The following is a 25,367-nucleotide window of genomic DNA, read 5'->3' as shown; positions in this document are numbered from 1 at the left end:
CCAGGGTGGGAAGAAAAAAGCCTTCTAGCTACTTCTTGCCTCAGAGCTTTTTCCATACCACCAAGTGTTTTGGGCTGACGCTCTCCCATGTGCCTGCAGGACACCACATGACAGCCCATAAAAATGATAACGTGATACACACCAAAGCAAAACGTTTATTATTATGTTTCCTAACTACCTCCAGATTCCAAAATGAAAAAAAACATAGCAGCTGCTACGATGCCCGCCTGCAACACTTCCTTGCAAGGATTCAGAAGCTGCTACGAGGTCTGGAAAAGACAAAATGATAAGAAAGCGCTGTACTTTCAAAATCTGGATTTAAACCAGGACAATAATGTCAATAGAAGGCTGCAGATGGCAGGTGGATAATACCACAGCCCCCGGCCCCCAGCCCTAATCCTCTTCAGCCAGACAGTCTTCTAGCAAAAGCGGTCAGAAAGAAAACGAAGGGAAATTACTCATATGGAGGATTCCAAGCAGGCTGCAATTTCTGCAGGTGGTGGCTTCATCTTAAACCAAACACAAAGCTGGCACCTTCCACAGTGACTGACCCATACGAGAAGATTGAAGGGGTTTTGACTAAGAAGAGGTCACCACAATATAAATGGACTAGCAACAGGTCTTGCTAAGATGTCACGCTGCAGGTGCTGATAAAACCAACAGAAAACACACTTGACTCTTGCTTAAACTAATTGGCAGCTCAACCTGGAAAAGAAAACAAGCCCACTGCAATGCGGACACAGCAATCTGCACCCTTATAGAATTAATTTCCATCAAATCCAAATGTATTTTCCATAATGCAGATGAAAGTGCTTTCATCCATCTCCTTGCCAGGTCACGCACCCAAAAATGCTACCTTCAGTGGCTCTGCTCTTTTCACAGGAGCAGATGGTGTTTAGGCGAGGAGGAAGGCAAGTCACGAGAGAGAAAGGGAAAGTAAGAAACAAACTCTCAGAAGAAGCTTGGTTTAAATCAGGGTTTAAACAAGATTTAATGATTTGAAGAGCACTTAAAAACACTTTTAATCACATGATAGTTTTAAAAAGCCTTACCTTTCATGCCTTTTTCCCCATGATTATGGCAGACCTACATTAAGCACATCGTGCTCCCGCCAGCCTCTGCCCTGAAGGCCACCAACCACTGCTCTGAACTTCCATCCATCACTTGCCCAAACCCTATCCCCAACCACAGCCCAATTCCCCCATGGGCAAGTTTCCCCTGCAGGGTCAGAGAGCTCAAGATTCAACCCTTTGGTAGCCTGAGAAGCACCTAGGGCTTGGAGAACAGGCAGAGGGCCCGAGGAATAAGGAGGGAGCCACAGAGGAGCAGCAGCAGGACAGGAGTGCTGGCAGTCGGACAGAGCCTCCCTGTTGCTTCCAAGGACCTTGCATTTCAAGCAACATGTGGCAGAAACGCTGACAAAGAGCTAGGAAAACATTTGGTTGTTCATCCAGGTTGTTCAGCCTGGAGAGGAGAAGGCCCCACAGAGACCTAACAGAGGCCTGCCAGCCCTGAAGGGGCCTACAGGAAAGCTGGGGAGGGACTCCGTGCCAGGGAGGGTAGGGATAGGACAAGGGGCAATGGCTTTAAGATAAAAAATGTTAGATTTAGATTAGCTATTAGGAAGAAGTTCTTCACTGTGAGGGTGGTGAGGCCCTGGCACAGGCTGCCCAGAGGAGCTGTGGATGCCCCATCCCTGGAGGTGCTCAAGGCCAGGCTGGATGGGGCTTTGGGCAACCTGGGCTGGTGGGAGGTGTCCCTGCCCATGGCAGGGGGTGGGACTGGGTGGGCTTTGGGGTCCCTTCCAACCCAAAGCATTGGGTTTGCAACCCACATCCTCCAGGGAAGCAGTGCTCCAAGAACATCCTGACATGCGTGCATTTGAAAGCTATGCAACAAATAAGGCAGGAATTCACACGTGTTTATTCTGGCTCTTCCTAACTTTTGAACACCTGCCTTCACAAGCCCAGTACTTTTTTGGATGACAGCATGAGATAAACCAAATACGGACAAGAGGAAAAAAGAAAAAAAAAGTTTAGAAAGAAGCCACAACATGCAGCTCAGCAAGACTTTCCACCCCCTCACGCTCTTGCTAGTTAGAAAATGATCTGGATTTGTAGGTTTAATATCAGTTAAAGAATCAAACTTTAAACTGAAACATTCACAAGCTGTATTCAGAACATAATCATGGTTGGGTAAGCACAGGTGACAAAATTTAAATAGCCCTTTTCATCATCCTATACCAAAGCATACAGACACAATTTAGGTTCAAGAATTGAGAGCCAGAAACAGAGGCTCCATGGCATCACCAGAGCTAGAAGCTCCCAGACTGAACTGAGTTTTAAAGAAATACTTTTATTACTGTAAGGCCTAATGGCAATTGGCCCACATATAATTATTTGTTTGAGCTCAAGTAGGCAGAAATTAAAGTATTTTTCTGATTGAAGCATTAGGACCAAAAGAGCCTTTGGTTGAAGTGCAACAAAATATCTAGATTAAATTTCTCAGCAAGATGCTAAGCTCACGTTTGCTTAAAAAATATTTATTTCTTACTAAATGGGTGGCTGATTTTTTTTCCAAAGCCATACACTTTTGGAGGGTAAACTGTGAATGCAGTCAGAACATTACGGTCTACAATATGCTGATGAGAGTTTTTCATTACTAATAATTTTTGTCTCTTTCATTCTTCAGACATATTATGCCTTTGAGCACCAAAGTAGTAAAAAAAAACAACCTCAGCAAACATCCCTTTAATCTACTACCACCAATATTTTAGAGTTTTCTCAGTCTCCTTCAGAGCATCTTAAGAATTAAACAAACTCTAGGAGCAAGTGCACCTGTCAGAGATACTGAAATTTCATCTCTACTTTGCCTCATGTAATTACTCATCCAGACGATAATCTGAGTTTTGATTAGAAGGTTGGTTTTGTTGTTTGTTTTTTTTTTCCCTGAGTAGCACAAAAAAATTAGAGACAAATTTAAATCCATAAAATCCTGGTACAAAATTTAAGCAACCTGTAATTGCATAACAAGTAAGGCTGCACTACATTTCTCCTTGGTACTAAAGGAATTTACACCTTCAACAGATTCAACTATGTACGACACAGATTTCTGCAAACCTGTCAATAATTTTATACAGCATGCACACCGTATTTTTCTAGGAGTATAACCACCTTACATGCAACTCTGCTGACAAAAGCCTTCAGAGTAATTTCTGAGTAAAATAATAGCAAATATTCTTGCATACCATTGCTAGATGGTGGACCATTTAGGAACAGCTCAGTTACTTCTTGACTATTCCACTCCCTGTTAGGTGTTACTGCTGAAGGACAGTTTGTTATAATAAGGTTATACCATCCATACATATATACTATACATACATATATACACATATATAAAATGCTGAAGAGAATGGAGGTGAGACCTGGGTGCTGGACACAAGGCAGGGAAGGTAATTACCCCCTTGCTACACACTATCAGTGCCTGAGGTCCCTCCAAAGTGCAGGTCTACACCTTCTATTTTTGGTTGGACCATTTTTAAAGTCACATGTTTAAATTCCTTAATAAACAATGAGATAAAACAACTTAGTTCCCCCACCCCAAGCAATTACAATTCATTATTGTCTTTTACAAATATCTCCCTAGGCCAATCTTGCAAGTGAAATATGGTACCTCATTTGTTGTTTTAAATAAAATACTGCCTTTAGTGACGTGCTGCACTGATGTATCGCTAAGAAAAGGTACGACTGTGAGCTCTCTGGAAGTTTATCTTAAGTCCTAACTGCTGAATGACAAATCCCAAACTAATGAGAGTAAATAAATAAAACACCGTTGTCAGATGGCGTAATTAATTTAAGAACCTAAAGTGCTTTACAAACATTCTTTGTTATGCCATCCATCCGAACAGATAAATACTGTTAGTCCTATGGCACGAATTTAGCAAGGAAGGGGCAGCAAGGTTCCGTCTTACATCACAACATGACTCACTGGCAAAGTGCAAAGGTGAAGCTGAAGAAATACAACTTGGGGCTTAATCACTACTACCATGCCCCACAGGTGCCTCATTCCTGAAGATATCATTCATCTAATCAAGTGCAAGAACATCATATGATTGACAACGTGAGCTCCAGCACGCGCCACCTGGGACAGGGCACGATCCTAAGCCAGGTGCTGCAACTGCTCCATATTGACTTACACCAACATCCCCACCGCTTCTGTTCCCCCAGAAAAGAAAAAAGAGCTCTGCAAAAAGCTTGCAGAAAAGATCCTGGATGAAGAGGAGGCTGCTCACTTTATTTTTACTGAGCCCTTACGGATTGTTTTATTTCTAGCGCTCAAAGTCAGTCTCCAACATGAGGTCGAAAGCGCAATGTGGGTAAATATCAAGAAGTAGGGGAAAGCAAAAACCTTTCCCAAGGGAATATCACCACAAAGTCACTTTTGAATTTGATTAAAGTTTCTTTTCAAACAAACAAGGAGGAGAGAAGCAGCGAGAGCACTTCTGTTCCAGAATTCCCATCCCCTCCTGCCAGGCTAACGGGGCCTCACCAGCACAAACCAGCACGCACCACCTCAACACCGGGCACCTAAACATGGGCTTCACAGACCTTCTGTCCCACCAAAATCTAAGGGCAGGTGCCCAATACGTTATGCAGGTAGTGAATGGTACTTTTGGTACATTCAGGGGACGTAACTTTTCTGCTCAAAACTTGTTGTTAAGCTCTGCATTAAGCCATTACGCTACGTCTTCCTGCCTGCGCTGCAGCTGACGATCGGAAACGTGATCGTGCATCTCCAGAAACAGCACGTTTTCCGAGTCTCCAGAGAACGGAGACTACCAAATACCTTGAACTTGAGCCTGCCAAAATAAGTTGTTACAAGAGTAGCTGCACACCTGGATGTATCACCTGGAGAGCAAGCAAGTTAAGTAAATAACACTCTCTTCCTCAAAACAAGCCATGCACTCAGACAGTGCTATCAGAGGGTCTGCACCATGCCCAGCTAACGCTGCGTGAGCGTTTAGTCCTTGATAGATTTTTACGTGTTTGATTTATAGACAGATTTGTAGATGTTCCTGGCAGATGCTGGCGTTAATGTTGGTCGATCATTTTAAGATAATGTGGACAGGCAGTGGGGGGAAGATCACCCACCCATCCTCCTGCCACTTTCTGTGCCTCCAGGTCTTCTCCTCCAGCACGAGGGCGCGGACAACCCGTCCTTTGGGACGGGTGCGCTCTCCAAACCCCGATCGCAACCCCAAAGAAACACAAACCCAAGAGCAGGCGGGTTTCAGAGCAGCAGCAGGGCAGCCTCGGGCTCCCGGTGCTGCACCCCAGCCCGGGGGCTCCTGGCACCTTGGCGATGCCGGGTCCAGGCCCCGCTCAGCGGGGAGCCCCCCGGCACGGCGGGGCCGCTTCCAGCGGAGTTTTGGGGTGCTGCCAACAGCGGGGACACCACCCTACAACTTGGCAGCAGGGCGCTGCGGCTCCCCAAACCCGACGAGGACCCGCACGGGCAGGCAGGCAGCGCCCTAACCCCCCGCGGGCTCCCCTTCCGCGGCGCCCCCGCCACCTTCCCGAGGCTGCAGCCCCCTCCCCGGCCCCGCTTCCCCTCCGAGCAGCCCCGGGACGAGCCCTACCGTCTCCTCCGGAGCCTCCGCCACCGGGCTGGGCTCCCCCGGGCCGCCGGCCCCGGAGGTGGTGGCGGTGGCGGCGCCGGGGCCGTGCCCGCTGCGAGGGCGACACCCAGCGGCAGCGCCCCCGCGGCCTCGGGGTTCGCAGCGGGGAAGGGGGGCAAGGGGATGATGGCCCCCAGGTGAGGGGCCGGGGGGACCCAGCCCTCTCCTTGCTGCAGGTGCAATGCGAGCAACCCGTGAGCTGTGTGTTAAAGAAGTAATTCAGACAGCCACTTTTGTATTTTATTTTTTTTTCCTGTTAAGAAGAGGAATTAATGAATTCCCTCAGTTGCCTGAGACAGAAAGTTTTTGTCTTGTCTGTGAAACAGGGCTCCTCTCTGACAGAGTCCAAGCACATGCAATGTTATGCACCGCGTATGTGCAAAGACTCAGCCCCGTGTCTACCTGCCCTACCTACCAGTCCCGTGACTGAAGGCATGGCGCAGTTTCATTATGTGCTACAGGCTGTGAAGTTAAATGATGAAAGATTTAAAAATAAAAAATAAAAAAAAAAATTAAAAAAAAAAGGAAGACAAGAAGGGAAAAGAAAAAAAAAAAGAGAGAGAGAAAAGGAGGAAAAAGAAAGAGAAAAAGCCAAGTGCAGCGGGGACGCAGAACAACTTGGTGGCAAAGAGACAGAGGAGGAGTAATTCCTGAAGTTGATGCAGAGCCCAGGTCAGATTACATTGCCGAGGGGTTGGCAGAAATGCTTCAGCCCTACTCAAAAAACCTATCTGGAGTTGAGCCTGGAGTTTGAGTGGCTCTGAACCTGCAGCCGTAGCCAAGCAGGCAGTCGCTGGCATTAGATTTGTGGGAAGAACTGCATCGTAATCAGCCCTGTCATTCCTGAGCTTCTACACCCTAATTTAGCATTTTAATATCTCCAAATTATTCTCAGCGACTGGTGATGTTTCATAGCTCTTTGTACAAAAGAAACCTAATACCGTCAGTCAGGTTTGTGGGCAAGGCTCACTTCCCCTCGCCAGCCTTGAAACATAACGGCCCTTTCGGTGCAGATGCGATCAGCCGGTACCGGAGTGAGACAGACGGCCCTTTATGACAGACCTGGAAACTTGTCTCCACTTTCAGTCAGGAGTTTTCAACAGACTCATGTCCCCCTGGGCCGTCCCACGACAGAATACTAGAAACTTCACTGGTAGAAGCTCTTGGTCCCAATTCCTGATAGCAGACTTAGCTTTGAAACACTTCACGTGGCCTTTTGGGACACTGTAAATCTGTTCAGGCAAAACTTCCAAGCTGGTGGATGAGCTGAGGAGAAAGAAAGGCATTTCAACACATTTGCATATGGGTAATTTGTCATAGCATGGCATAAAAAGAGATTTCTCCCCTCCTTCCCCTATGGAAAAAAATGCTCCTCCATTATCTCAAGTGGATTAGGGCAGCCTGGAAAGCCTCCTGATAACAGCGGCATGAAGGGGATAGAAACAGAAAAACATGGAGCTGGAGCATGGCGAGCTCAGCTCCCCGTGCTACCTTCTCCAGTCCTGTCACCATGGGGTGATGGCTCCAGTGCCCCAGGTGGAGCAAGACATCAGGAGCAGCACCAGGAGCTCCCAAAGCAGGAGCCTCACTGAGGGCAGCGGCTGTGATCTGCCTGTAGTGCTGGTCTGAGGGAGCCATGGCAGGCAGCTGGCTGCAGCTCAGCCTCCTGGGCGCTGAAAAATCCCATCCTCCCATGGAGTTTTTACTACTACAGCTTCTCTGAGTCGTCCTGCATAACATGCCTGACCGTGAGCCGGCAGTGTGGCCAGGTGGCCAAGAAGGCCAACAGCATCCTGGCTTGTGTCAGGAATGGTGCAGCCAGCAGGAGCAGGGGGGTGATCGTCCCCCTGTACTCGGCTGTGGTGAGGCTGCACCTCGAGAGCTGGGTTCAGCTTTGGGCCCCTCACTACAAGGACATTGAGGTGCTGGAGTGTGTCCAGAGCAGGGCTGTGAAGCTGGTGAGGGGTCTGGAGCACCAGTCCTGTGAGGAGCGGCTGAGGGAGCTGGGGGTGTTTGGTCTGGGGAAGAGGAGGCTCAGGGGAGACCTCATGGATCTCTATAGGTACTTGAAAAGGAGGTGTGGGGAGCTGGGGGTCAGCCTCTGCTCACAGATAACCAGTGATAGGACTAGAGGGAACAGCCAGGGGAGATTTAAGTTGGCAATGAGGAGACATTTCTCCTCAGGAAGAGCAGTCAGGCACTGGGACGGGTCTCCCAGGGAGGTGGCGGCGCCTCCACCCCTGGGGGTGTTGAAGGAGAGGCTGGACGTGGTGCTTGGGGACACGCTCAGTGGGTGACGGTGCCGGTAGGAGGTGGTTGGACCAGGGGGATCTCGGAGGTCTCCTCCGCCCCTAATGGCCGCGTTTCTGCCTCCCAGGACTGCCTTGGTGGGGGGGGGGGGAGGATTGGGAGGAGAATTGGGGCGCCCTCCACCACTCGGCGGCGGGGCCGCGCGTGCGTGCCCGCGCGCTGAGGCCGGGCTGGGCCGCGGCGCGCTCCGCCCAGCGGCGGGGCCGTGAGGGGCCGCCAGGGGCCGTGAGGGGAGCGGCGGCCGCGCCGCACCCGGGTCCCCCCCGCAGGCAGAGGGGGAGCGGCGGGAGCGCGGCCGGCATGAGCCAGGCGCCGAGGAAGCTGCCGGAGGAGGAGGAGGAGGAAGGGGACGAGGAGGAGGAGGAGGAGGAGGAAGAAGAGGAGGAGGAGGAGGAGGAGATCGCGGGCTTGGGCGGCTACGCCGACGGGGCCGGCTCGTTCTCGGACGGGGACGCGGGGAGCGGCGGCGATGAGGCGTGTGAGTGAGCGAGGGAGTGCGCGGGGCCGCGGCCTGCCGGGGACGGGCCCGCAGCTGCGGCTGTCACTCGGCGGGGCCGGCACTGCCCTGCCAGGCCCCGTCCCGGGGCAGCTCCCCGCTAACAGGAAAAAAAAAAAAAAAAAAAAAAAAAAAAAAAAAAAATGCTAAAAAAATCGGCGTCGTGACGCTGTGAATCGTGTGCCCCATAGGAGCAGCCCTGTGCGTCCCGGCTAGCAGCAGGCAGCCCGTGCAGGGAGCTTTCTCGGCCAGGATTAAGGCGAGGCTTTATTTTAACCCTCCGGATGCCCCGGCCTTCTGTTAGCTCCGGATCTGGGGAAATAGGGGTAAAAAAAGCAGCGTGAGATTTGGATCGTTTAATTTTTATTTTATTTTTTTGTACCTAACTGGGCTGCAGGGCTCTGGGGGCTTTCCTTTTCCCAGTTTCTGCCCTAGCCCTTCCCAGGTCTGTACGGTGAGCAGTCCCAAATCCAGCGACACAGCCTCGCAGTTCAGCGTTTCTCTTCCATTTCAGAGGAATAATGGAAAGGGCAGTGCGAGGAGGACAGCCCCCATGCGTGGCTGTTGAAAGTGAAGGGGGAAGCCAGACCTGAAAGTAAAAATGTAATCTGTGCTTGTGGGCATGCTGGAAAATTCAGAGCTTCGTGTTGGCCATCTCTCACCTTGTGCTGGTTTCTTGTCTCTGACCTGAGCTGAAATGACTGCTTCATCTTTTGACTTTACGCATGGGGTTGTATTCAAAGACCTTAAAGGCTTGGTTCACGTAAAGCCCAGTCATCTTTTTGATATGCTCCACTGAAACGTATTTGCAAGCAAGGAAACCTCAAAGGTTACTTCCTCAGACACTCCGCAAGTCATACCCTTGCTGAGTGCCACGCTTGTGGCAGGGGGGAGCCAGGTCTTCTGGTTCCGAGTTTTTCTTTGGCCACAAGAATTTCCTTCCACCAGGCATTTCGGCAATGTTCATAAACCCACAGGAGCTGTACAGCATGGGTGATTGCATATAAGCTTCTTCTGTTAACTTCTTAGGCTCAGGCCATCTTTAATGCTGAAGATGTCCAGTGTATGAGTGTCTGTGTTTTGTAAGTTTTGACAGCATGCTAAGGTGCTGCAAGCGTCCCAGCTGCAGACAGTAGCACTGGAAATGCCATGAGATGAATGGGCCTTGTAGGCACAGGAGTGGGAAGTATGGGACTGGTCGTTCTCCTCTGTGCAGAAAGGGTGAAAACTTCAGAATAACATAATTGAATTGCATTAGTGGGCAAAAAAACCAAACTACCATAAATCATTATTAGCTCTAAGAGTTGAAACTAGACTCAGGCTCGTTATCTTGTACATGATAAAATGAGCAAAAACTTTTCTTTTGGTCTGGCATAGCTTGAGCAGGTGAGCTGAGAACTGGAGCCTTGATACTGGTGAGATCTCAGGGTACACCTGCCACCACAGCATCCCCTTCGCATACAGCTGGGAAGCACTGATAGTCACAGGCTTCTGAAAAGTAACTGAAATTGATATGAAGTTTGGGACAGGTTTCCAAAAAATCAGTGAACATCTTGAATAATGTGAAGGAGATGTTGGATTATTGATACTGTGTGTGTCGTGGTGAAACAGGTCGGGACTGCTACATGCAGCTCTCGACTCTTCAGAGCTGGGCTCGCTCTTCTGCGTGTTGCAATACACACGAATTACGCTCCGTAAGCAAGGACATCACCCAATTCCTGACCAGATTTCTGTAACTGCAGTCCTTTTGTGTTGGGAAAGTGCTTTGGGGTTTGTTAAAATTAATTTGTGAATAGAGGCCAGAGCCTTTGAAGTAACCAGCAGTTAGAACTGAAGAGTTAGAACCAGCAGCAAGACTTCTGTTCTTAATGGCTGCTTAGAAAAGTTGAAATGTGAAGGGCTGCTGGTAAGTGTTAGCAACTGCCATTTTATGACATTTTTATTCTATGCAAAAGTGAATGAAGCAGGAAATGTGTTTCATCTAATGAGATGGAAAATTATCTTACCCATTATGGGATAGAGCACAGTTCAGTGTTTCTCTTACGCCCATTATAATCTCACTCAGTAACCTAGTCTGGGGAGTTGCAAGGCTACATCTACTGACATTTCTATGGCAAATTAAAGAAGGAGTTGTCATGCACTCGGGAAAGGAATGTGGGCAGGCAGTGCATCATCCAATTCCTTTACATATAAGGTAATCTCTTAACTCTCTCCAAGGAAAGTGCTACAGCAGCACTGCTATCTAGTCAGGTTTGGATAATATTAATTTATATTTCTCTGTCTTCAGCTGGCAGAATTACAAAGGCTAAGTAACAGGCTTACTAGCAGAGGAGATGGCATTCTGCTTGCTAGTAACTGTTTGCACTTGCAGCTCTGCTTCTTTACAATGGTTTTGGGATAAAGCAATTCCTTTCTAGTAAGGATTATGATCGATAAAAATGTATCTGCCTGGAAAAATGTAATACAGCAACAATATAAAGCCCCAAGTTATTTAAAATATTTTTTTTTTTTAGATACACTTGAGTTTTTAGCTTATCCCTTAAAGGAAAGGGAATGATTTATAGCTGGCTTCTCTCTTACTTGTCTCATGACCTGTCAGCACTTTGGGAACTGCTGACCACCTTCACCAGAATTTGAAGGCAAGAAGCCTCAAAGACGATAAAGTTCATGCAAGTGTGGTGAAAACTAGCTCTCAGAAGAGAGGAGAGACCCCAGTGAAAGCGTCCTCAGAGAGACAGGCAAGCAGATGCACACATTTGCTGCAGCAGCACTTGGCTGAGCGGAGCACACGCGCGTTGTGCCGAGCCAGTCAGCGCGTGTCTAGCTGCAGGTCGGCCACAGCACGCCGTATCTGTTACTCGGAGGATGTGTCATAAGACATGCAGGGGAAGTTGGTGGTGTGGTGGCGAGAGGGAAGGGAAACAGAGTACAAATCCATGGCAAACTGGGCTTCGTAAGTTCTGGTGTGGACAGAGCAAATGGGAGTTTCTTCATTCTTTGAAACGTGCAATGAAGCAATGACCCAAAGGCTGTTTTTCTTATATAAAGAATTACTTCTTTATAAAAGAAATATAAATGGCCTTTATAAAGAATTTTCTTCAAACCAGGTCTTGTAAAGCTTGAATAAATATTTTCCCTCCTGACAGTCAAGGTGCAAATTGCAGGATGTATGGATATATGAACGTTAATGAAATATTGGCTATAGTTTTGGCAGCTGTAGAGAATTTGTGGGGTGAAGAAGAGAGTGGGGTGAAAGAAACTGTTAAATCCCGTGACTGGTTTGCTTCCTTGACAAGCCTGTGCCCCGCGGAACATAAAACACTGTCAGATTGTCCTATTTTTATCCCTGTTATTATTCCTCTGCAAGCGTGAATTATTGTAGGCACATGCTTCTTGCAGTCAGAAAGATGATATTGGTGGTGATGATATTGCAGTGTGCTGTCTGGGGTTTATTACTTCCTAAATGCCGCTGCCTGTGGATCAGCAGGACCTGTCCCTTGCTGCGTTACCAACACCCTGCTGCTGTTTTGCTTGAAGGCTTTCATCTGTGCACTGCTGCATCCGTAGGTGGCAATTAACAGGAGCACAGTAAGTGATAAGACCTGGCAAGGCCTTGCAAATGTATTTAAAACACAGAGGATCTTACAGATAATTAGTTTTGTCCTAATTGCCTGTGCTCTCCGTCACTGGGGTGCCCTGGGCTCACGCTGAGTGGCGTGGCTGCTCGTGAGCCAGCAGGTGGTGCCAGGGGGATGGATGTTGTGCACACACTGCCAGTCGGTTGTGAACCCCAGTTCCTGGATAACAAACGCTCAGGAGGCACAAAGGGACACAAACAAGATTCCGGACATTCCTGGTGGGCACATCCTGCTTGGCTTTCACGTGAGAACAGATTTGATAACTGCGTGTGGGCGTAAACTGTTCTCCTGGGCAAAGGACCCTTCCAAGCTTTCTGCGTTCTTCAGTCCTCAGGGCTATGTGATAAATGGGCAGCCTCACACTGCTGCTTCTGTGCTGCTGCTTCTGGATTTCGGTACTCTTGGAGTAAAAATGATCCCTTGGAAGTATGTAGGGCATATAGAGGAAGGATGCTTGTTTGAACAAATGTGTTTCTCTTTTCTTGCAATTCAAAATTCACCTTAGCAGAAGAAGAGCAAGAAATACAATTACGCAGTGCCCTGAGTTACGTTGAATAGTCTGTTATGCGGTAGGTGGGAGAAGGCCTGCCCGACAGCTACTGTGTTCAGCCTGTCCCAGCACTCAGAAATGTTCTGCTTCAGTCACACCAGTTTCAAATTAGGGCAGGTAACACAGCTGAACCACTTCGTTCCCAAGCATTTGTTTTACACACAGGCGAGGGATATGCTGTAAACTTACAGTCTGTAAGATGCTGTTATCTAATAAGTAACACAAATTATTCAACTGCGGGTGAAATCTTTACCTTACAAATGAGCTCAGTGCTATTTTGAGTTCCCATAGAGGAAATGTCTGCCTGCTGAGTTGTCTTCTTCCAGTAGCTCCTGGGATGTGTGATTTCCTTTTTTTTAAAGGAAGGAAACCTTCATGTAGCTTTTTGAAGTCACACAAACATAACTAACACAAACACGCTTCTTGCTTTCATGACCTAGCTATCAGTTGACAAGGATAGCTAGAGAGGATATTCTTTTTTCAATAGAAACTGAGCTATCGTACCTTCTGCAGTCTCTGTTACAGGTGAGAAGTAGGTTTTATGATGGTGTGTACTGAGGGGCAAAGAATCCAAGTTAAAACGTCTGCAGGACCGCTCCCTAAGTTTAAAAATCAGCAATATTTGCATAAATCCAATAAAAATGGTCAAAAAAAATGTCGAATACATATTGTCTGGCAGTCACTAATAATGTTGTTATAATATATTACTCTTCTTGCATGATTTTATTCAGTTTTGGATTTCAACGATCCCTTCAGTACCGAAGTTAAGCCAAGGATCCTGCTCATGGGCTTGAGAAGAAGTGGGAAGTCTTCCATTCAGAAAGTTGTCTTTCACAAAATGTCACCGAATGAGACCCTCTTCCTGGAAAGCACAAACAAGATCTGCAGAGAGGACGTGTCCAACAGCTCCTTCGTCAACTTTCAGATATGGGATTTTCCTGGGCAAATTGACTTCTTTGACCCTACGTTTGACTATGAGATGATTTTCAGAGGCACTGGAGCACTGATATTTGTTATTGACTCTCAGGTAAGAAGAAAAAGGGGAGGGGGGTGCATTTAAACTACTTTTGTCTTTTCTTCCTTCAGCAACAGGCAGATAGATTGGAACGTGTAGATTTTTTCAAAGAAAATAAATAACTTACAGTTACAAACACACATTTAAAAAAAAAATCGTTAAAACTTGAAAAGGTGCTAGGTTATTTTTAAGTCTGTCTCTCTTTGCAAGATGTCTGAAACAGTTAACTAGGTTGCTTTAGCATTTGAAGGTTCTTGTTCAGACTCCCAAATGCTGACAGGGAGAAATTGGTGCAGTTGCTAGATATAGGCTGCTGTCTATCATAAGAAATAAGATATTCGTTGTTGAGCTGTAGCATTTTCTAAAAGTAATTATTGTAAAATTTCAGTTATTTTAAAGAACTTTCCTAGGTTTTCTATTTTTCCTTCATTAGGATGATTACATGGAAGCATTAGCTCGGCTGCATCTTACTGTGACCAGAGCCTATAAAGTGAATCCAGACATCAACTTTGAAATCTTTATCCATAAAGTGGATGGTTTATCTGATGATCACAAGATTGAAACGCAAAGAGATATTCACCAGAGGGCAAATGATGACCTTGCAGATGCTGGATTGGAGAAAATCCACCTCAGGTGAGAAAAGCTGCTGTACAAAGAGCCTTAAGTTGAAGAAAAGCAGTTTATTTAACAAGTTACTATTTTGCATTCTCTTGAAGTAGTAGGAAACGAGATTTTGACATACGGAGGAAAAAATTAGTCACAGATACTGTATTTGAGCTGAGCCAAACAAAGTATTTTATTTCTGAGTGTTGCCTTGGAAGGCAAGATAAGGAGGGGAAGTGCCTAAAAGCACAACAAATATGCCGAAGTCCTACCTGTATTTTTGCTGCAGCTGCCGTCTTGAAGTAAGAACCATGGGCAGTGGAACCAGCTGGTAGTGTAGATGCTTTCTACATCACTTTTGTCTCCTTCAAAACCCCTCCTCTGCCTCGCAGCCCCCTCCCAACCACTAGTCCTCACTGCTTTGGCCTTCTCAGAGCCACTTGGGAAAACAGGTGTTCTCTCTTTTCCTTGTGTCTGGTGTTAAAGCAGATTATTGGAGCAAGTAGTTAAAAACAAGGGACTGATGCAGACAGGGATACTAGGCAACATGAAGTTTTCATGTCATCCTTAGCCCTTAAAGCCAAGTAAAAATACTCATGTAAGCAGAGAGACCTGTTTTGCTGACATGCCACCTCATGCGCTCATAAAAAATGGTGTTGTTGCATTGTTAAATTGGACCACAGCTTTCAAAAAGTGAGTCACAACAGACTTATTCAGTAATGTTCCTCTCCTGCAATTTGAAAAATATTTTCCTAAGGTTACCAAGGTGGGAGTTGCATCATGAAGTTCTCCATCAGGTGCTAATTTGCAGTGTCTATTTTTTTTTGTCGTGTAGAGATGCCAAGCGTAATCCTGAGAATTTAGTTGCTGTATGAAGTCCTGTGCTTCAATCATAACACGTGACTTTATCACAAGGGGTAATTGTGTAATTGCAGGCACTTGCTGTTTGACAATATTTCATTTCACTCGTAGTATGAAAGGTACATCGTGTTCACAGTATGTGGCTAAAAGGAAAATGTGGTGACGTTTTTTTCCAGCTTTTATCTGACAAGCATATATGATCATTCTATATTTGAAGCATTTAGCAAAGTGGTACAGAAACTGATTCCACAGCTCCCAACACTGGAAAATCTGCTTAACATCTTTATTTCAGTAAGTACTTGTTACATACTTTGTCTGTAGACCTAGCTATGTCCAACATTGCATGTTCAGCTGTTCTGTTCACTGCCTGCTGAGAGATTGTGAACACTGTGAGCTTTCAGAGAAATGATCAAAGCTTAGATGGAAGGCGCCCACCTGCAGCTAGGCCTCACCTCCCTATTTGTCTAACAGTGCTGCTGAGACTTAGTATTTCCTGAGGGAAAACGACAGTGGGTTAGCAGCCATCACTTTTCTGCTCATGTATCCAGGTGAATGTTGCAAAGGTCTGTGCTGCATGCATTGCTTAAGTGCTACTTGGAATTTGTGCAGATAAATTCTTAAAGGAGCATCATCTAGTCTGACCTCTTATGTAGAGCTGGCTATGGTACTTCCTAGAATTAATTCTACTTTGAAGTTTACCTCTCAAGAAAATCTTCTCATCCTAATGTTTTTAGAGGTAGAGGCCATGACAGCTTTCACAGCTTCCACAGTTACTCCTGAGCTCAGTTAGGGAGCTTTGTGTAATGGCTTGTTACCACTGTGGAGGTAATTGCTTGTTCCACTGTTCCTGGCCGTGTGCTCCCTTTACCTCTTTGTGCTGGTTGTGACACATGCCTGTTCCCTTCTGGAGTCACTCTGACGCATGCTCACACAGCAGAAGGCTGTCCGGTTCTACTGATGGTTTAATTTAGTCAAAAGCTTTTAATGGAAGAGTCCAACACGCTCCTGTTTGGGCACAAGATAAGAGATGGGGACATGTGGCCATGAGGAAAGGCGAACGCAGTCAGTAGTTTGTGAAAAAGAGGAACTCCTTCTGGTGGTCATGGATCCAGCTCCAAAAATGGCACCTCTTCTTCTCACAGCACTATGATTTTGCACATTGCATCTGGCATTAATTTGTCAAACTTCAGTGTCCAAGCAAGGCGTTTTGTTTTGCCTTTTTGTGATTCTGAAGTAATGAAACTTACTTAATAGCATTCAACAGCCTGCAAGATAAAATTAGACTTCACAGTTTCTCAGTGTGGGGTGTGAAAATTGAGGGAGAGGGAGTTGGATGTGCTGCTGAAATGGGGGAGCTAGTCATGTCTTTCCAAAGCTTATTTTCTTACTATTAGGCAATCGATGATGACATTTCATAACGAAGGTTTTATTGCAAAGATATGGTTCCACCAAAATGGCTGGACTGTACGCCAGTTATCATCCAGCCACTTAGGATAGAAAAATAATGAAAGGAGGATGATTATAGCTCTGGAGCAATTTGATATTATTCTGAATATGCTGCACAGTATTAACGAGGAGGTTGTCTGAATGGTAATTGTCCTGGTGCCAGAGCCACCCCGGTCACTCATGCCAGGAGCCTGATCTCTTTATGGGGTCTCCTCGCCGTTTGGAGCTGAAGAGTTTGTACCAAACCACTACATGAATTGGGCAGGAGCAGTTTTCTGGATGATGGCAGTTGCTTGTGCGTCTGGGGCATGCATGAGGAGGGTCCCATAACGTGTAAAATATCAGATGTAATTGGTAAGGAGGAGCCACTCTTTCAAATGAACGGGAAGTTCAGAGAAGTGCTTCTGAGAGAGATATTTCCCCTACACGGTAAGGGCAGGAGTCTCAGACTGTGTTTGTATGCTCCGAATAGAGCATAATCCAGTTTGGTAGTGGCGTAGAGCAAGACATCGCCGCATCGCTGTGTCCTCAGTGCGCTTGCCTTCTGTTTTTAAGAGCATCTTGTGTCTGTAGACAGGAGACTTGGAATGACTCGATTTAATGAGAAGTTTAGGAAGACTAAACATCTTCCTCCAGCGTAGCATTAGTGGGCGCCTCTTTACTTTAGCAACTTACTGACAACAAGTCAGGTTAGGAATCCTGACACAGATTTTGGTCATGCCTTGCCTCGGGAAGCCAGTGTGTCGGGTGTCAGTGTGGGCGTGTTGGTGTTCCTGTGCAAGTTGTAGCAACATTCATGAGGATGTGCTTTCATTTATGCCACGAACACTTCCAACACAAAAGCTGGTGACTACAGAAATAGATCTACGATCACCCCTGAGTTCACCTCAGGTTTTTACACCACTTTTACAGTGGCACAGTGTGTTAGCTCGTACAGCTTGTATATTTGAGCATCCATCAGCATGCTAATACTGCTGCTACATGCTTTTTTGTCTTAACTGTCTGTAAAATGTGAAGCAATAGGTGGTTTGGCATTCAGAACCCACGTAAATCTTGGCTAACATTCTACCAGCTTCTTAGAGAGGAAAGTCTGTTTATTTATTTATTTATTTATTATTCCTATGGCCTTAGCAAGCCGTCAGGTTGTGTGACATGGGAATGTGGATTTTTCTTTTTAAGTGCTGTTAAAAACGGTAAGCTATCACAGTGAATATAAAGTTCAGTATAATTTTGTTTAACAATTTAATAATCTGTAAATTAAGCTATAGTACACGAAATCTTCTGTTTCCCACAAAACCTGTTTAACTGTCCAAAATTCATTTCTCTCTACAAATGACTAGTGATATCCTTAAGGTGCATTTCAAAACTACATATTAGGGCCAAAGAAGGAAAGGGATAGGCTTGTTTACCCAACCTAACAGTTGCTTTCATACTGTCATTTTCCCTAACTGATTGTTAATAATATAATGTCTCTTTGAATAGTGTTTTTTATTGTTTTTTTTTTTTTTTTTTTTTTATTCAGTGTTTCCTGACTTCTTATGACTTCATAATCACTGTTTGTACTGGTATTTTTTTTTCCTTGAGAAATTTCCTCATAAACATTCTGACAAATTCTTTGCTTTTGTAGTTAGAGGCATAATATAAACCCTGACAAACGAAATCAGTGAGGTCATGTGGGTACAGTTCAGTGGTCACTGATACTGCCAGCCCGTCCTACCCTTTCACAGAGGTTTCTGTCACCATACAGAGTTTGACAGAAGCAAATGCGTGCCAGTTTCCCAGCAAATCCCACCACAATGTATTAGTTTCAGCTAAAGACAATGATGGTTTAAGTTAGGATGCCGAGCTACCAGCACGTGTAACCGCTGGCATGGCAGACTTCTCCAGATGCAAACCTTTTAAACTGTCACTGCAAGTGCACACAGGCTGCAGCTGCTAGAGCTCTGAGATGGGTATGCCACCTCTCATTCTTAGATGCTACAATATTGTCACTTCAATACTATTGTACTTGGAGCAGGTTGGATATAGCTAGGTCCTGTTCAGCTTTTTTTTCTTCTGTATATCCAAGGATGGAACCTCCACAACCTCTCAGGTTGTCATGCTTCTAGTGCTTGATGATCACTCATGCCAAAAAACATTTTTTTTGTCTTGTATCAAGTCCGAATTCAGCTCTTTTGCCTCTTGTCCTTCGACACCGTAGCTTGGAGAAGAGATGTGTTGCCTTCCACACACCCTCCCATTAGGTATTTGTAGACAGCAGTGAGCCTTCTCTTCCTCAGGGTGAACAAACCCTGTTCTCTCAGAGTCTCCTTGTACATTGTGTGCTTCAGCTCCTGGACATAAGGTATCCAGAGGGTGTACTTTGTCTTGAAAAGTTATTTTTTTATTAATGAATTACAGAAATGGGCCATACATGAAGTTCCATAAAGAACTGCAAGAATGTAATCTGTTACTGCTATTGATTTATTGACGGGTGTTTCCAACCTTAGTTGTGTGTCCAGCAGTAGAAGAATTAAACTTTAAAATAAAAATATCCAAAGTAATGCTGATCAATGTACAATGGCATACCAGGGGCCAGAATCTTTCTGCTTATTTCAGAGGAACTGGAAAGTGTGAGGGTTATTTTTTAGTCTCTTAATTAGGTGTTAAATGGCTCACTTAGAAAAGAAAGAATAAGGAAAAGAAAATTTCTGTAACTACAAAGGAAACAGTAACTAATAAAACTTGTTATGGCTTTTCAGAGTGTTTTTGACAGTTACAAAACTGCTGTGGCAGCAGTCCCAAACCATACTGAAAGGGAAGCCCATATATGGGGAAAAAATATTGTTTGATGGGAGAAAGTGGATTCTTTTCCTGTGTATTTGGATTATGAAGCATGTTTGTCAGCTTGAGCTTTAGCAATACTGGGAAATTGTCCTTTGTGTTCATCCTGGGACAGCTGCCCAGGTGCAAACCCTTGATATCAGCAAGCAAAGCTGCGGCTTTCAGTTAAACAGTACACATTTTCCTTTTTTTTTCTCCCTCCAGGAAAGAGAGGTTTATGATAGTTTACCTTATCTGCGCAAAGGGTATGAGCTGAAACTGAACTAGCATTCCTGCCTAGCCTCTGAGAGCTGCAAATACGATACAGCTTCAGCATGGAGAATCTTGATCAACTTGGCAGGATGACAGGAGCGTAGATGTTGTAGTACTAGCAAGCCTTGACATCATAAAAATAACTTTAACCCCCAGTTCCACATGAAAAATGAAAGAGTGCTATCGAAACAGTGGTCTTTCTCCTATGATCCTAAAAGATCTAAGGAACAAGGCAGTAGAACAGCTACAGGCCCTGATGAGACTGCTTCTCATTTTCTTGGAGGAATTAGTTCCTGATTCCTACTGCCTCCTTTGTCCTCAACTTTTCCTTTTCATTGTTTCCATCAGCTTACGTGTTCAGTTTCCTTTTTATGTCCATTCTCATAATCAGAAACAAGAAGCCAAAATCTTGGTCTTGCATTTTTCACTGAAAATAAATGTAATTTATCCAGATGCTTTCCAGAGAGGAAGCTGGGGAGTCTGACTTGGCTCAGAGGCAGAGACATTGAAAGATCTTCAGCCATTACAGCTTGCTACAAATACTTCAGTGCTCTAAAGTTCTTTGAAAATGAGCTTGATTGCAAATTAACTCCCGCTTACTCAGCCTAACTTTTTGTATAGTAGGCAAGCAGGGGAACAAAAAAAAAAGCTTGGTAGTAATTTGTAGATGTGGCTTACATTTTCTTTTTCTTTTTTCTTTTAATAGAATTCTGGGATCGAAAAAGCATTTCTATTTGATGTAGTCAGTAAGATCTACATTGCAACGGATAGCACTCCAGTGGATATGCAAACTTACGAGCTCTGCTGTGATATGATAGATGTTGTGATTGACATTTCGTGTATATATGGGTAAGTAAATTGTTAACGTCTTTCATGGAATCTGATCTCAAAATTGGAATGCTGTGGGTGTAAACAATAACGAGGAGGAGTAATTTATCAGGGCAGGGGAGAAGGAGGAAATGGCAGGCCTCTGAGGTGCAGATCAACTGCCGGCAACAAACTGTTCCCTGTTCAGCGTCTCATGTGAGGACCTTCCTCTTTCTATGTATTTTTTTTTTTTTTTTTTTGTAGGAAGGAGTGGTGAGTAGTTTTGTAGTAGTTTTGTTTACTTTAATAGCTAGTGGCCTCTACTGCAGAGAGCTGCTTCACTCTTCCTTCAATTGTTTGCCCTCTCTTCCCTGTGTTATGTTGGTATTTTTCAGCTTCCCCTCTGTATCCTTTAGCAACTGGAGAACTCCTGGAGTAGCTTACTCCGCTCCTTGCAAGTTCTATTGGTGTTTATGGCTTGCTCCACTGCAATGTCAGCTGCTCCTGAGGCAGGCGGGGGCACACTAAGAATTAGTGCATTACTTGGGGGCTAATCCACAGTATGCTTATAAAAGCGTGGTAGTCCTTGTTAGTCTGGGATTCCTACCAGTTTTTTGTTGCAGTCTTAGAGAAAGTATGGTGCACAATAAACATCAGAACTTGAAAAGAACAACAAATTGTTCAATACCTCTGTAAAACTTTTAAAGTTGTGTATCTTTCAGATACTGGATTTGGTCACTTCAGTAACTGTACAAGAACTTGTGTTTTCGAGAGGTGTGCAGTCAAGGATTCTGACTCTGTAGCTTTTTTATTTTTATACAAAGATACAGCTGTGTAGTTCAAATGACTGTGTTTAATTATTATCTGCACAACATCACCTGGGGGGCATTGTAATCCCAAAATGTCTCTCTGCCGCTGACTTTGTGTGATCGTGTAGCATTTGCCACCAGAAATCTGTCACGTTTTTTAGGTATAGACTGAAGATATGACACGAGAATTAATTTCTTGTTTTTCATTCCTGGAGCATCTGTGGATTTTGCTATTTTAATATATTATTAACTCTAGTTATTCTGGGAGACTGATGATAACTTCCCATTTAACAAGATCTGTGTGTGCATTCAGGAATGAAGGTAAAATTACAAGGTCCAAAGCTAATACAGTGATCATCATGAGGCATCATCTGTGAAAGAGAAATCTCTTCATGATATGATGCTGCAAAAGCCAATGTGTCTCATGAGGAAGGTCTCATGATGGCTTAAATTATCAGTCAGCTGCCACTGCTTAAGCAAGGTTGTTGGATTTGGAATTATCAGTACAGATTTAGTGGTTCACGTGTTTTAGATGAAGTTGCAATGCAGTGCATTGAATAAAAGAAGGCAGACAGCCTTGTAGTAAATGGTTTGCAAAAAATAGAGCTCCAGTTCAGATACTTGGCAATCTGATTTCTAGCCCCAGATCTAAGATCTGTTGTGTGTTTGGATAAATTATTTAATCTCTGCGCCTATGTAGTTTACATAGTTTTTACATAGTGGGTGGCTTAGAAAAGAGTTTCCCTGAAAGATAAAAAAAAAAAAAGTCTTAAAATTTGAGATTATTGGGTGAAAGAACCAATATGGAAATACATTTGTTAATACACCTGGTGTTTTACCTTGTTTGTTTGTTTGAATATTGCCCTTTAGGCTTAAAGATGATGGCAGTGGAACTCCTTATGACAAAGAATCAATGGCAATCATAAAACTGAACAATACAACTGTCCTTTATTTAAAAGAGGTGACAAAATTCCTTGCTCTTGTTTGCTTCGTCAGAGAAGAAAGCTTTGAGAGAAAAGGTATTTTTCCTTTTTCTGATATTGAATTGCATTTACTTTATACTAATGAATTAATGCATAACTGTGATTGTCATTAGCTGATAAAGTCTCTAGCTGTACAGCAAATATTGAAGGTACGTACAACTTGATAGAGCTTACATAACGTGTTTGAAAGCACGAGGTATTTGTGCTGGCATTAAGATAAGATGAAATCATAAACGTATTTGACAGCTTTCTAGTATGAAAGCACACAGTTTACATCCAGTGCAATAAAGCTTCCATCTGCAACAGGAGAACGTGTCAATTTATCTTGGCTAACGTCGCTTTGTACCTATCGGTACCAGCATATGCATTTGGAACAGCTTGAGTGCCATAACCAAGGGAACTTTACTGAAACTGGCTGACAGAAATACGTGCTTGCTTTTTCTTTGAAAGAAGGCTTTTAAAAAGCAGCATATTTGGGAAGCATGTTTCATATTTTTCTATTTCATATTTTGCAGTTAAAAGTGTGTAACGGTTCTTGGTTGTATTGATCTGACCCTGGGCAAGGTCAATACTGAGCGCTTAGTTCATTATCACTCTGCTGACTGTCGTGGTCACTGAGTTGCTGGCCTCTGTCACATGTCCTGAGACTGAAACTGAACAGTGGAAGAATGAGCCATCATTTTGGCCTGTGACCTCCCCCTCCTTGTGAGATTAATTCACCAGTTGCTGTGTTTATGAATGCAATACTCCTCTCATCTCTGCACTAAGAAATGTTACTTTAGCATACACACTGACAAGGCTGCTCCAGAAAATACACCTTGATGAGCAAACGCTCATTAGGCTTTGTCCACAGTTGTCAGATTGTTTTATTTACATAGTTTGGGACTCTCCATGCAGTAGTCAGTACTCCTTAACAGTATAATTGTAGTATTGTAATGCAGATTAAATTTGGTGTCTGGAAACTTCCACATAATATTTTGTCTGAACTTAAGGGAGAGGGAAAACAAATCCTGGGGGGAAAAAAAAAAAAAAAAAAAAAGTAAATCAGCATGACATAGTGGATTTAAACCATTTCAAATATGGATCATCTCCTGTTAAGGAAATTTAGGTGGAAAACGCTATGGTATTTGATTTAAGAAAGCTTAATTAAGACGGCAATTACCTTGTACGAGGTCCTAAGCCCAGTACCAAAATTCTAAAAGTATATTGCTGTATTAGACATTTTGTAGCACCCAGCAAGTCTTCGGAGTGACTGCCAATATGGCTTTACAGCTTTTCTGTGGGATCATGTTCAACCCACTCACACGGTTAATATTAACTGCCTACTATGGATGTATGTATAACAACATAGCTATCGTGTTATTTTTCAATTACAGTGTAAAATGAAGTATAACTGGCTGCTATTTGGGAATATGGCTATCGAGTATCCATTTCAAAGCCTGTGCATTATCAAAATGAAAACTCTTTGACTACTAGGTGCTACTTATTTTTATCACAATTCCTATGTAATGCAAAGTCACAAAATGACACCGTAATTTGGGAAATAATTTTTATTGTAGCATGCTGAACACTTCTCCAATGCTCTTAAGTTAAAGCTTTGTAATCTGCCAAGGCACTTCTTCTGTGTATCTTCTCTTAAGACTAATATGTGTATTTAATACAGGATACAGCATGGAACTGTAATGCTCACTGAATTGTATTTATCAAATATACTTTTGCTTAGCATAGAAAAAATTGCTTAGAAAATTCACAGATTGTGACTTCGAGAAAGAGGAGTGTGGTATTTCAGTAAATGTAGAATATAAACAAATCTGTCATTACTTAATTTGTGTAAAATTTGTGCAAATGTCTTTATTAATATGGACAACATTTTTGTCTCTGTAGGATTAATAGACTACAATTTCCATTGTTTTCGGAAAGCCATACAAGAAGTATTTGAAGTGAGAATGAAAGTAGTAAGATCTCGAAAACATCAAAGCCACGTGCAAAAAACCAAGAGACCCACTCCCAATGGGACACCAAGAATGCCACTGTAACTGAGGTTTTGTAGACTGTGGCGAGCAAACCTTTCGTGAAGTTGATGTGACTTCTGCATCTCATTGCACTGCGTGGAGAGGAAAACCAGTGGGACTGATGTATTATATGAATTTCCCTGAATGTTCAGAAAGCACTGTTTAAATATTTTTATCCGATCAGTTTTTTTAATATAGTGAGCACTTTGAGCAAAATGTTGTATATATAAGCATTGAGGTGAACACTTGTAAGAATTTTCTTAATATATGCTGTAAACCTTTTTCATGCCATATTAAGAAAAAACAGCTGTGACAGAAATACTGGGTACATAATTTGCACTTTTTCATGTTTTCCTTGTGGAGTTGGACTTTGATAAACTTAGTTTTTATGGTGATTTTGATGCATGGTGTCAGGTAAAATGTATGCTGTAGTTTATTTACCTGCTACAATCGAATTGGTTAGTAAACAATTAAGAAAACTTGGTACAAGGCCTTTTAAAATTTGTGACAGTTAATACCTAACATTCATACAGATCTAACTTCATATATTTTTTGATTTATAATCTGAAGAATAATTTTGAAGTATTACAGCAATAAGTACCTTACCAGGGATCATAACTGGTAGGTAAATATTAGCTTTTATAAACCAGGTTTTTGGCCAAATTTCATCTAGAGTTCTCCATAACACTGGTAATGCCCTCTGGGTCTATTTATATTATTTACCTCAGCACATTTACCAGTTAAATACCTTTCTATAAAGACAACTGTTTTGTAAAATGGCTCTATGTTGCACTGGTATTTTTATAAGGCTTCGGAGGAGGGTGGTGTATCTGAAAGGTCGAATTTACATTACTAAATTTGTTTTGAGAGCCTGCACATCTGCAGCTGGTGCAGTGAAGAATCTGTGCGTGTTTCCTTTCCACCCTGCCATTCAGTTCCTAGTTGGAAGAAGAGCTCTTTTTTTTTCCCCAGTCCCACTGCAAACCAATTGCACATGTGTTCCAGTGGTGTTGCTCTTGGGAGTGGGAAGAGCCGGACTTGCATGGAAGGCAGCTTGCAGTACACCAAAAACGGGTAAGGGGAGC

General features: G+C 43.9%; 2 protein-coding genes across 7 annotated transcripts in view; one reads left to right on the top strand and one right to left on the bottom strand.

The window, feature by feature from the left end:
- Positions 1-5,723, bottom strand: part of ANKRD6 (ankyrin repeat domain 6) — a 100,394-nt gene extending 94,671 nt beyond the window's left edge. For all 6 annotated transcript variants that reach the window (XM_084514354.1, XM_084514356.1, XM_084514357.1 and 3 more), the window contains exon 1: positions 5,639-5,723. The gene's annotated coding sequence lies outside the window, so the exon portion shown is untranslated. The remainder of the gene's footprint in view (positions 1-5,638) is intronic.
- A 2,514-nt stretch (positions 5,724-8,237) lies between these two features.
- On the top strand, positions 8,238-25,063 carry RRAGD (Ras related GTP binding D). The gene is made up of 7 exons (XM_084514353.1): positions 8,238-8,465; positions 13,403-13,698; positions 14,120-14,319; positions 15,327-15,441; positions 20,378-20,520; positions 22,158-22,306; positions 24,155-25,063. The coding sequence occupies exons 1-7, from the start codon at positions 8,288-8,290 to the stop codon at positions 24,304-24,306; spliced, it is 1,233 nt and encodes a 410-aa protein (XP_084370479.1). The 5' UTR covers positions 8,238-8,287; the 3' UTR covers positions 24,307-25,063.
- The last annotated feature ends 304 nt before the right edge of the window (positions 25,064-25,367 follow it).

The sequence above is a fragment of the Aythya ferina genome (genome assembly GCF_964211825.1).
Source record: "Aythya ferina genome assembly, chromosome: 3".
In the NCBI taxonomy this organism is placed as follows: Eukaryota; Metazoa; Chordata; class Aves; order Anseriformes; family Anatidae; genus Aythya; species Aythya ferina.
The sequence above is the reverse complement of the archived record's forward strand: the minus strand, read 5'-3'. Positions and strand labels throughout refer to the sequence as shown.